Raw genomic sequence first — 13,016 nt, 5'->3', positions numbered from 1 at the left:
CTGATGCATCGAGCCAAGACTTCTAGCAACAATTGGAGAAGCGTGCTGCATCAGGAAGAACTTGACGTCTTTATTTCTTTGCACCAGATCTTTGCTGCATTTCCATCGTTGCAACACTTTCATTGCCCTGCGTGTTGCATCTTAGGTACATTGACTCAAAGTGTCACATTTTAAGAACTAAAGAGAACTATGCTAAACCTACCTTTTCAAGTACAATATTGTGGATTTTTGTCGCTTGTGGTCTTGTGATAAGTCAATATAAAGAATGCTTATTTTTGATTAAAAAAATGGTGTGGTGTCCATCTGTAGTGTTGCCACTTGATTACTGTATGTGTTCACAAATGCTTTACACACTGCCTCTGAGATAAGCCTGTCTGCTCATGCCAAGCTACCAAAGGTGGTGAGCAGGGGTTATTTTAGGAGTGTACCCCCTTACCCTGACTAGACGCAAGGGTCCCTATTTGTCACAGGTACCTACCTATGCCAACTAGAGACGCCCAAATCTAACAACTTGGTATTGTCAGTCAGGAAGGAGCATATCCAGCTGAATGCTGGTCCTTGGATGGCAGTTTCATGTAGTCTTTTGATGTGGATGAGGTAAGATACAGTGTTGAAGGCGTCCAATAGGTTAAGGGCTCCAGTGTCTCATCTGTCCATGATCATGCAGATGTTGTCTCTAGTGGTGATGAGGACAGTTTTCATACTGTGGTTTAAATGGCATTGAGAAAATGGGTTTCATTAAGATGGCTGGCTAAGTGCCAATTGATCAACTTCTCCAGGACTTTGGTTGGGTAGGGTAGCAGGGAGATTGGTCTGTGTTAGAACTGGGGGTCTCTAGTTGGCAGAGGTAGGTACCACTGTCAAAATAGGGACCCTTGCTTGTGGTCACGGTAAGGAGGAAACACTCTTTAGATAACCCCTGCTCACCCCCTTGGTAGCTTGGCACGAGCAGTCAGGCTTATCAAAAGCAATGTGCTAAGTATTTGTACCAACACTCACAGTAACACAGTGAAAACACCGCAAACTGACTCCACAACAGTTTAGAAAAATAAAGGTATTTTAATCTAAACTACACAAGACCAAACCGACAAAAATCCAACATACACAGTTCAAGAATATGGTTTCAAATGAGTTCTTAAGGTTGCGTTAAAATAATCCACAGTTGCGTCACATTTTAGCCAACAGTACCGTTAGATGCGACAAAAGTTTCAAGTGAAAGCTACAGCGTTGAAAAGCAAGTGATGCGTCACTCCTGAGACCCTGGGGAGGCGATGCAACAACACCGCTGGACGCAGCGGGTGTGTTGCGATGACTCCAATCGGTATGGGGAGGGATGCGATACTTTGCGTGGATTCCGGTGCACAGGTACGATGCGACGATCTTCAGGATGGCGACGATCTCAGGTGCGGCGGCGATGCGCGACGCAGTGTCAAACTTCTCCTCTCGCGGCCCCTTGATGTGATGGCTCTGCGACGACTCTTGCAGAGACGTGATGCGGTCCGTAAGCAAGCGGTGCGACGATCTCACCGAGTGACGACAGGCTCTGCGACGATGTTCGCAGTGATGGGAATCTTCCCGTACCAGACTGGTGCGTCCTGCAAGCTAAGGATGTGATTACTCTGGCAGCGGCAACAGGCGCTGCGACGATCTCGGCCTTCGCGGCGTTGGGAACTATTTCGCACTGACGGGGATGTGCTCCGTAAGCGAGCGATGCGTTAAACTTTGCAGAAAGTTCTTAATATCTGGGTTTCCAGCTTCCCAACACAGGTACAACTTCCAGAGGCACCACAACTGGCCCAAGCACTCTGGGAAGGACAGAACTCTCTCAGTAGAGTTCAGGGAAACTGGGGTGAAGTCCTTTTGTTCCTGGGACTTCTTAACAGGGAGCTAGCTCTTTTTCAGTCCCTGGAGATTCCTTCAAGCAAGGGGACACAGCACAAAGCAAAGTCCTTCCCCTCTACTTGGCAGCAAAGCCACTGCAGGTCAGTCCAGCAAAGCAACAGCAGGACAGTCTTCCTTCTTCAGTCTACCAGCTTTCTCCTTGGCAGAGGTTCCCTTTGTGCAGGAGGGCTCTGAGCCCGGTCTAAACCTGTTCTGGGTGTTCCTTGAGCACTTTGTTTTCCTGGCTTCTCCTTTCCTTTCAGAGTGCAGAGCAGAGACATCAGACACCCCACAGGAGGTGGAACCGGCATTGTGGAGGGAAAGCACAGCCCTGGAGCACATTGTTGACATGATTCCTTCTCTCCTTTCACAGTGCAGGGCAGAGACATCAGGCACACCACAGGGGGTGGAGCCAGCACTGTGGGGGGCAGGCACAGTCCTATTCAGGTCCCAGGTGCAACTCCTCCCTCCCATCTAGATGCAGATCTCTCTATTCACCACTGGACGGACTCATTGTGTCTCCTGGAATCCCCCAGCCCTGTCACTCACAAACCAGACAGTCAATTCACAAACAGACCAAGGCACACAGAAAGGTCAGACAAGAGAACAGCGACTTTCTAAAAGTGCTGTTCTCAAACACAGGATTTAAAAACCACCTTTTCTAAAAGATGTGTTATTAAATTCTGAGTTCAGGGATACCAGACTTTTATGTCCTATCTTGCTCCTATGGGAAGATATGCAGGTAACCACTGTAGCCAGCATTCCCCATGATAGCCTATGGGCAAGATAGCCTTGCAGCAGTGAAAAACAAAAATGGCTGTAATTCACTACCAGAGCATGTCACCCACACTAATACATGCTCTACCTCTCACACACACTGCACCCTGCCCAGGGGGGGTACCCTGGGCCTTCCATAGGGGTGTCCAATGTGTACAGAAAGGGAAGGGTTAGGCCTGGTCAGTGGGTACACTGACGCTGGCCAGTTTGACATGGCAGTTCACAGACTGCACACAGTAAACATATTGTTGGTCAACAGAGTAAAAACTCTTATAAGTGAGGGCTTGTATGACGCTGGAAGTCAACTAATTGATTAGCTATTTCTCACATAGGTGCTGACTTGTACGTATGCACAGATCCTAGATATTACATTTCTCTGCTAACATCCCAAGTGTGTTTAAAAGCAATAATTAATATTGTCCTTATTTAGGTTTACCAGCATGGGCATTACTGGCTGTTACTTTCAGTTGTGAATTCACTCCCACTTCAAAACCTCATTGTGTACCCTAACTGCCACACAACATTGGTGCAAATGTTTTTGAAAATTATACCATGAATTTGTTTTTTTGTTTTGTTTGTTTTAATAAAAATATTTGTATTGGTATTTGCGTTCTCCATCTGGGGTTGGCAGCCCTTGTGGCTTAGTTGCTGGTGATACAGTTCAAGCATGTGGTCACACAGTTTGGTCGTCCTCGAGTAAGTTCCAACCCACCTATATCATCACATATAACATATATACCTTGGGCCTCATTTATGAAAAGTGACACATCGCTGCTTGAAAACAGCGATGCGTCACTTTTCAATGCGCCCTCCTTGCGACACCAATGATGCGTCATATTCACAGTATGACGCATCATGGTGCAAGGAGTTACAGGATAGTCAGTATTTCTGATGTATCTGTATGGCACAAAAGTGACGCATTGCTGCAGTGTGTTACAAAAGTGACGCAACTCCAGCAATGTGTCTTTTCATATAGGGCAAGCCCCATGTTAAAGGGCCTGCGTCAATTGTATGCCTGCTGTGAGGCAGGCGTAAGAATTTGACGGATTTGTGTCCTAGAAGTGGTGCAGTGAAATCTTATAGATTTCACTGCGTCACTTCTATGACCATTTCTTGCATCAGAACGCCCCCCTCATACATTATACCTGGCGTAGGAATAATGCAGCGCAGGGATTTACAAAGTGACGCATCTACCTAGATGCGTCACTTTGTAAATATAGTGCAACAAGACACATTTTTTATGCTGCTGGTGCATCACAAAAAGTGACGCACCGGCGGCGTAAAAGTGACGCACGGCCTCATAAATGAGGCCCCATGTTTCTATATGTTCAGGGACCTTCAGGCTACATAGCTCTAGCCGACATTTTTTTTGCACGTCCCCATCCATTCACCTTCCCAAAGTCATCTTTTAAAAAAAATCCTTTGTCAATGACAGAAATGCAGTAATCTCCTTTCTTATTTATTCGCTATCTCGTGGTTAACAGTATTTTGTTAATCTATTTCATTTTAAGCTCAATTTTTTTTTATTGAACAATAGTAATAAAATGCATTGCCCCATTGGCATGTTCCACAGTAACACCAATTTATCATGCAGTAGACATTGCTAAGTCCTGAAGGAAAGCATTTAAAAAATGTTAATGCCACCATGTACGAGACTCAACAAAAACCAAGATTTCCGAGTATCATATCGGACCCCTGACATGGGAAGAGAGGGAAAAAAGGGAAAACATCAATATGTAATACTACTGTAGGAACTTAACTTCCATAGCCAAAACACTATAGTGAAGCCAATGCACACAAAGGGAAGGTTCCATAATTAACTACAAAATACTCACAACCAATAACCCCCTGCAACCTAGAGAAAGAATGTACATCGGGTAAGCCCAATATAACAGGCACCCTGAATAAAAGACTCACAATGGTCACTATGTGGCATCCACTGTCCCCTCAGGAACAGGGCCACCATGTGTTTGCAGGAGCTCATGTGCCACAGATACCTAGGAAATATCATAAAGCTCCCCCATAATTGTCACTCTTAGTCTAGCAGGGGACCACATGTCTCTGCAAAAGATCTCCCTTTTAAGCAGTTGGAGATGTTGTATCCTTCGAAGCACTACACTACTGAGGTTGTGACCGCATGAATACCAGCAAGTAGACAAAGGCTTGAACAAGGTATAAAAGTTACATCTTCAGAGCCTCTAATCCGAACAGTCCTGGGCCTTTGGAATATTTAGAAGCACTGCCATGGTTTCTGAGGAAGAGGTACTGCCCTGATGACTGAAGAATGATTGGACCTGCTTGCCTTGAACCAAAGCTACCCGGAGTGACTCCAAAGGTCAGTTGGCTGACCTCCTGTTGGAGCTATCAGTCACACAAAGCTTCCATAGGTCTACCTACATCAGCCCAGCAGACCAGCACCTACTGGACCTGCCTGAGGCCTCCTGCTGGCCTCTGCTTGAGTGAGTCCTGATTCCCAAAAGGTGCCCCCCACATCCTGGACCCTTGGCTGGCATCAATGAGAACTCATCCTGAAGGAAAGGTAAAAAGGTAGAAGTTTGGGCTCCTCACAACTGCAAAGTGAATTTTTGCAACAATAATGAACCACTCACAATGGCCATCAATGCGAAGCTCCAGCAGGACCTGCTCTTCATGATGACAGTAACTAGCCACAATAATCAAACAATGCAAAGCCCCAGTGACTACCAGCTCTTCGCTTTACAGCAAAGACTGCCCATGACTTTAGACCTGCTCCTCATGCCGACAGCTTCTTCCCTTCAACACAAACAGCATCCTTTGCTCCACACTTAAGAAGGTAACTTTTCAGCTAGACTAACCTGGGCCCTGTATCCGGCCAGTGCTCCATCGCTGTCGGCCTGAACTTCCCTGGTCCAGCTCTGCCAGATAACCAGCGATTTGTGCTTCTTGGCGCTATTTTCACCTAAAACTTTAAAAACTCATATCTTCAATAATTGTGCTTTAATTTTATTTATTATCATTCACTCTATTTGTTTCTAAATCGGTTTAGGATTTTATTGGTGTGACGTTTGCACTTTATTATTGTTTGTTTGCTGTTTAAATACTTTACAGATTGACTCTGAGTTACATCTGCCTGCTTTGTACCAAGCTACCAGAGGGTTAAGCCCAGGGGCGGCTCCTCCGCTATGGCGCAGGAGCGTCGCCCCACTGCTTTTAGGCATTGAGAAGAAGAGAAACATAAAATGATAATAACTTCAAATTATTATCATTTTATGCTTCCTGACGTGTCCTACTGCTTTGCGGCGGGCGGGTAGTGGCGGGCCTGCTCTGCTCCCGGAGCTGGGCAGGGGAAGAGTGGTTTGCCCACTCCAAAGAGCGCAGTGACTGTTTGGTCGGCCCTCTTTGGCCAGTCATGTGCACCTCCCTGTTCTACATGCAGGTAGCCTGGCTGCCTGCTTCCTGTTCCTGTCAGAGGCAGGAGATCAGGAGCAGAGAAGATGCTGGGCTCGGCCTTGAGGTAAGTTTAGATTTTTTTTAAACTATTTTGTCCCCACCCTTGCGCGACACCACCTGTGACCCCCACCACCTGTCGCCCCTCTCACGAATCCCGCACCTACACCCCCAAACGCAAGCAATGCCGGCCACCGCTGGTTACGTCCATGCTAATTTAGGGGCATATTAGCAAGAACCTCGTTAAAATTATCGCAGTTTTAGCGGCAGGAAACTGCTGCTAAAAGGGCGATAATGGGCTTGCTAATATGCGTTATAGAATTCCAATAGAAGCCCAGGTTAGATGTGCAGGACATCTAACCTGGGCTTCTATTGGAATTCTATAACGCATATTAGCAAGCCCATTATCGCCGTTTTAGCTGCAGTTTCCTGCCACTAAAACTGCGATAATTTTAACGAGGTTCTTGCTCATATGCCCCTAAGTGACTTTTGTGGTTCATCTTCACAAGGATTGTGTTTATTAATTGTTACTTGAATAGGGCTACTACCTCTCTCAACCAATAACCCAATTGCTTACAGACAAGGTCAACACTTTCCAGCAACTAGACAACTTTTCTCCCCCAAACTGTCTGCTATGCCTTGCCAAGTACTTGTGCTCACTGTATCCATGGTTCTTAGTGTTCAATAGTGGAATGGTTTGTGGAACAGAAATATGTCATTATTTGATAAAATCAATGTCCTTACATATGCCCCAAATAAAGAGTGACACCATTAAAAATATGAGGCACATTTATCAAACGTTCATGCATCAAACAAAGTTGCTGTATGGAATGAATGGAGAAAACTGAAAAAAGCATATCTACTAAGATGGTGCAAGGGTGCCTGCGTTATGGGCAGGATTGTTTCTGCAGGAAGGGAATCCTTTGTGCACAAAAACAATCCAAAGAGGGCATATTCTTCTTTCTATCCACGATGCAGAATACATCACACTTAGAAAGAGGAAGTAACAAGGAGAAAAAACATATTAATCCTGATTACGGCTCTCTATGGTAGGTGTACCGATTTCAAGCAATTCCAGCTTTACAAACTTTAGTAAATCTGGAGTTGCGTGAAATCCATGGGTGGATGCACGGGAATGCCCTTGTTCCACCCATGGAACACCGAACTCTGCAATGCAATGCAGTGCAAGTTGCTGCATTGCATTACGTTTGTTTACAGAGCCACAAAAGGCCACGCAAATCAGACCTTGAGTGGGTTTCTACATCCTAAATAGGTATAGACTGCCTTGCGTCACCTTGCACGACCCAAAGTAAATTTGTGTCATGATTTCTAGAAGGGAACAACACCATTCAATGTTCAATATATATTGTTTCAACATTGAATTTAAAGAGATTTCATTTCGAACAACATTTACATCTTGTACTTGCAATGACTTTTGAACTAACTTAATGTTTCTATTTATTTTAGCGAATTACAGAGGTTCTTCGTGATGAAGATTGTCCCTCGATGATAATTCCGAGCAGGCCTTGTGAGTGATTTTTTTTATTGATTGGACAATTATATTAACTACTTATGTGCTTAAAATACTTAATACCAATGTATTAGGTACGACATAAACTAGTCATTTACACTAATATTTGTGTACTTGCTTTGTTGATACATTGAAATCATGACTATTTCTTTTGAGCCTTGAAAATGTTCAATAACCTGCTTTGCATGACCTGCCACCGCTATAAACTTTTTCATGTAGAAATTGTGGTTATCTTTTTTGTTTTTCATTATTTCCAATACAAAGTCAGACTTCTATGAACGAAGATACAATTACAAAATATGAACACAATAAAAGAACCATGGAAAAACATCTGATAAGAACATAAACAGAACCGCCCACAGGTTGCCATGAAATTCAGTAAACCATCAGTAGTGTGATTTTCTTGTGCAATATTTAGAGTTCTCCAGAGGTTGCAGAGCCAATGATCTCTCTAACTACCTTGTCCCGGATAGAGTACACCTTTTCTATCTGCAGAGTTTGCATTTGTGCTGGTACATAACACGTTTCTTGATGTTGTCATCAAAATGCATTATATTATGTATTATTCATTTTTGTTGGTAAAATGTAATTAATTAAAGTTTTGTGCAACTGTGAACTGCAAACTATGACTTAACCCTTCATTACGAGTGTGGAGAAAATCCTGATTCATTTGGTAAAAGGAGTAACTCAGGGAATCAGGAATATGAATTTGAGGGAAAACTTGAATCTTCTGGTGTTCCTCGGACAAACATGGCCAGGAGATGTGCAGGCCTGACGCCACGCCGAGGAAAAACAAAAAACAAACGGGCTTATTTACAAGCCTTTTGCGCCACTTTTGCGTCATTTTAGCACGGGAAAAGTGACGTACGGGTGGCGCAAGGGGCTTGTAAATAAGCCCCAAAATGTTGAACTCTTGGAATAATCTCAGCCTCTGGGGATTAATGTGTGCCGCATTCCAGCCCATCATTTGGTTCTCTGTGCCGTGACATACGTGCGTTTTATAACTTTATTCATTCATTCATTCATTCATATGCAATTCAGCCTTGGACCTGCTCCAATATGAACAGTTATTCAAATAAAAACCACAGCGTTTTGCAGTTGTACAAAATAAGCTTATTCCATTTTCAGAACATCTGCTTCTCCCGAGATCCTCTTTTAACCCCTTCACTGCGGCGGCTATTCCGCCGCAGTGCTAAGGGGGCGGGGGGGACCGCGAGGCACGCCCATGCTGGTGACGGAACCGCTCCGTCACCAGCCCTGGTTGCGCTGTGCTCATGATGGAGCAGTTCCGTCACGGCCCCGCCCGCTCAATGGAACGCTCAGCGCAGGCGCGGAATCCATGCCGCGCAGGCGTGCCAAGCTGGCCTTAACGGAATCGCTCCGTCATCAGCACAGCGCTGCCGCGGCTGATGACGGAGTGGTTCCGTCACCAGTAGGGGAGGGGTTCATATTTTCAGACTTTATGGTGACTTTTGATTATATTGATTTTTGATTTCTTTCAACAGTTCTAAAAAGATGCTTTCCAGATTTTACAACGAGGAATGGAGTGCTGACTGTAGGAAACAAAACAACCTTCAAAGATGGGAGCGGGAAGATGAGGAATGTCACTGATCTCAGGGAGGCTGCTAAGTAGGTTTTGTGTCTTCGTTTATTACATGTACGTTTAACCTCAATATCTGTACACACACAAACAATGAAGATTGTAACCAATATACATGATTTATTTATGTATTTTCTATAGGACAACTCTCAGTGCAATGTGGAATACATTGTGAATCAAGAATCAAAAATATATTGACGCTAATAATTTGACAGACAACATTAATACATATATGCACAGAGAGTAGTTATTTTTAAAGTAAGTCAAACATTCCACAGAAATGTACACAAAACAGGGAATATGAACATGTAAGGAATTTTTAAATAACAGCTAGATAAAATAAAATGAACATTAATCACTGAAATGTGCAGTTAAATACAAGTAGTGCAAAGAATAGAAAGGGGCCGGAGTATGAAACAAATATGATTATAAGACATGTTAATGGTTATATTTAACAGAGATTAGGTAAATTAAAATAGGACATTAAGACATGGAGTAAATAGATAAACTAAAGAGAGTAATTACTGTTAATAAAATGTACATGTGGTATGGGACCCAGAGTGTGTATTATATAAATTACAAGGTCCTATATAGAGGATACATTGTGAGGGTTTGTAAAGGAGCTAATTATTCAAAGTGCCAGAGCAAGTCCCTGACGCACTCTTTTCTTCCATGCGTTCTAGGGGTAGATGTAGGGTGTAGCCTGTGGCCAGTACCTGCATTCACTCACACATGCATCCTATCCCTGTCATGTACAGATTGCATCTAACTGCCCCTCCATCCAGCCCCTGTGACGGATGGCCTTCTGCCATGGTTGCTGTGGGTTGGGTGCATTCCCTGTGTCTAAACACTTGTGCATCCCAAGAGACCCTGCAGCCAACCACAGGCCTGGTGTCTTAATCCTTTTTTAAAACATTGTTAAATATTAACATTTGCAAATTTTTATTTATTCAGTAGTTTGTGCTTCTCTGCTTTGTAGTCATTCTGGACCTCAATAACCATGTTTCTGTCTTCAGAGCAGGATTGCCTGGGCAAGATTTGTATTCTATATAATTAATGGAAAAATTCCAATCACACATTAGTTTGTTTCTGTTGCTTATATATAATGGATTAGTCATTATATCCGTGATAGTGAGTGAGAGAACAGCCAACACATGTTTCACCCCTTTACATGGCCATCCGGCCCAGTGCTTCCTCAAGGCAGTTGGGAAAATACATATTCTGGGTCAGCACATCATTTTCAGAAGATTCCTTAGGATTCTCTTTATTTCGGCGTCTCTGCAATCGGTCGATAATAACCCATTATATAAAAGCAACAGAAACAAGCCAATATGTGATTGGAATTTTTCCATTAATTATGTAGAATACAAATCTTACCCAGACAATCCTGTTCTAAACCCTACTCACATTAGGGGAATAGGGGTTTCCCCCTGTCAAGGGCAAGCAACCAAGAAGGCTTTAGCTCAATATACGGCCAATAAGGGATCGGGACCCCGTTTAGAGCTTTCAAACATTCACCTTCCATGTGTCTTATTTTACAACACTTGAGAGACATTGTGATTAATTAATAGTTTTGGTTGGTCTTGCAACACCAACATAATAGGTTAGAACTAACCCTGGGCGTAGGACTACACTACGCTCGAGAAGCGTGCGTAGTTTGCGCTACTACTCGCTACGTGAATTGCATGTAGCACTGTGCAAAAACGCATAGCGTATTGGGCATTTTTTGCTTGCTCGCGGTCCTCAACATTAAGTTGGCGGCCGCGAGGGGGCAAAATCAACATCCCGGCAAGACTTTTTCCTCGTTTGCTATCAGCAACACCAAGTTGTCGATCGCGAGCGTGGAAAATATACCTCCCGGCGAAATTCTCAACGTGGGGAGGTCAGGTTTCTGATTGCGAGTGGTCGCGTATACTCGCGACCACGCGCGATAGCTCGTGATGAGAAACTATCAGTCCACGTTGAGAAAGCTGCCGCTCGAGTATAAATCTACTTGAGTGGCAGAAAACAACCGATTGCACTGTGCAAGATGCGTTTGCAATGATTGCACTGTGCGGACAAGCATCCGGCACTGTGCAATCAGTGCAAACAGCATTTTCCCTACCACACTACGCAGTTCGCGTAGCTACTCGTAGCTTGCATAGTGCGAAGTGCACTTCGCGTAGCTACGCATAGCACTACTATGCGAACTACGCCCAGGGTTAGTTTGAACACAGTTTACTGAGAAAACTCTATGCTTTTGGCCATGGTACGAGCAGCACACGTTTCAGACAGAAATTCATAGTTGGCTCAAGCATTAACAAACAACATTGAAGTCAATAAACAGCACGCTAAAATTACCAATCCACTTTCACCAAATCCAGAAAAAAACAAAGACATTTCTTTAAAGAGCGTAAGGTGGATAAGCAAATTAAAGTGAGTTGTTCTGAAAGTAAACTTTAGTCTGTGTGCAGTACACATCCGCCACTGAAGGCTGCTCTTTTTTTTAAATTCAAAATCAAGCAAATATTACCAGCAAACTGTTTTGTTTTTCAGAGGACAGGAGGGCAAAGAAAGGGTGAGTTGCCTTGCCGACCAGCACTCTCAAATGCTTTCTGTCTTCTCTTACTCATATAGTGAGCTGCACAGCTCCAAGTGTGGGAAAGCCTTCCTGATAGAGTCTAGAGTTCTAATTAACTGTAGACACAGAAAAGATTCCTCAGTCTCCCCCAAGCTACCAGTGAAAGCTCTTAAGCACAGGCCGCAAGCCAGGGCTTCCACAGGGTCAAGTTAATTTCACTCCCAACTAGGCAGCTGGTTCTATGATGGAATTCCCTTCCTCTGGTGCTCAGGGAGAGTGACAATTTACTCAGTTTCAGATAACAGCTTAAAAAATACCTGTTTGTGTAATCATGATTTTCTAGGAGTTCGTCAGACCTTTTAGAGTTGGGAAGCCTATTGGGTAGCCAGGTGAATGCTTTTAAATTGAATTCTTCTATACACAATGGAGCCCTTATTCAGCCTTTTATGTCCCTTACCTAATAATGTAATAATAATGGAGGTGAACCACGTGACCCTTGAAGAGTACTTCCTGTCCCTGCGTTCAGGCGGGGAGCCGTATACATTCCAGATTCCTTCACAGGCAGGTCTGACATAATTCTACTTCCTTCCAAGGTACAGAAATGGTCTGAAAAGCTGTTTCTGTGATGTCATATTATTCAGTGCACTATTGGTGCTTGCCTGGAAACTATCTCAGAAGCATTTGACTAAGATGGCAGTAGTAAGGTTCCCCTCTTCAAGCGCTAGTCCTGTCAGGTCCTCTCCAGTGGAAGTGAGGAGCCACCCCTCTTCCTGATGTAGGAATAGCTCATTTATCCCTTCTGATAGGGGGAGAATAGGCTCTATTTTGGCTTCCTGTTCATATCTACTCCCAAGTGGCACATACACAGATAATTGTCTAATCATTACCCCTTTACCATCGTTCCTGCTGTCAGAAGTAGTTCTATTGTTAGACTGGCTGAAGTAGATTTCACGTCTCATCTAGGTCTAATCGCTGTCAGATGGAAAGCTAAACAAAACTGAATTAAGGACTACTGGAGCCTTCAAGCAACACCAAACATTGTTTTAAAAGTTAACTTTCCATTAAAGTTATCATAAATCTACCTCTGCAAGTGAACTTTGGATCAAGTAAGAAATACAATAATCAATCTTTTATTTGCAACTAAGCATCTCCGAAAAAAAAGTCACTTTACCTTTCCATTGCTCTCTTTGTGGTTATACGTTCTTTAATTATTTATCATGTCTCACTTTTAGACACAAGGC

The 13,016-nt window shown here is 43.6% G+C and overlaps 1 protein-coding gene across 7 annotated transcripts in view; it reads left to right on the top strand.

Annotated features, from left to right (window-relative positions):
• Window positions 1-13,016, top strand: part of SLC44A5 (solute carrier family 44 member 5) — a 776,473-nt gene that overhangs the window by 564,068 nt on the left and 199,389 nt on the right. For all 7 annotated transcript variants that reach the window (XM_086953881.1, XM_086953880.1, XM_086953875.1 and 4 more), the window contains exons 7-8: window positions 7,552-7,612; window positions 9,121-9,244. In XM_086953881.1, coding sequence (XP_086810007.1) covers window positions 7,552-7,612; window positions 9,121-9,244 — 185 coding nt within the window. The remainder of the gene's footprint in view (window positions 1-7,551; window positions 7,613-9,120; window positions 9,245-13,016) is intronic.

The sequence above is a fragment of the Lissotriton vulgaris genome, chromosome 1_1 (genome assembly GCF_964263255.1).
Source record: "Lissotriton vulgaris chromosome 1_1, aLisVul1.2, whole genome shotgun sequence".
NCBI classification, from domain to species: Eukaryota; Metazoa; Chordata; class Amphibia; order Caudata; family Salamandridae; genus Lissotriton; species Lissotriton vulgaris.
The sequence above is the reverse complement of the archived record's forward strand: the minus strand, read 5'-3'. Positions and strand labels throughout refer to the sequence as shown.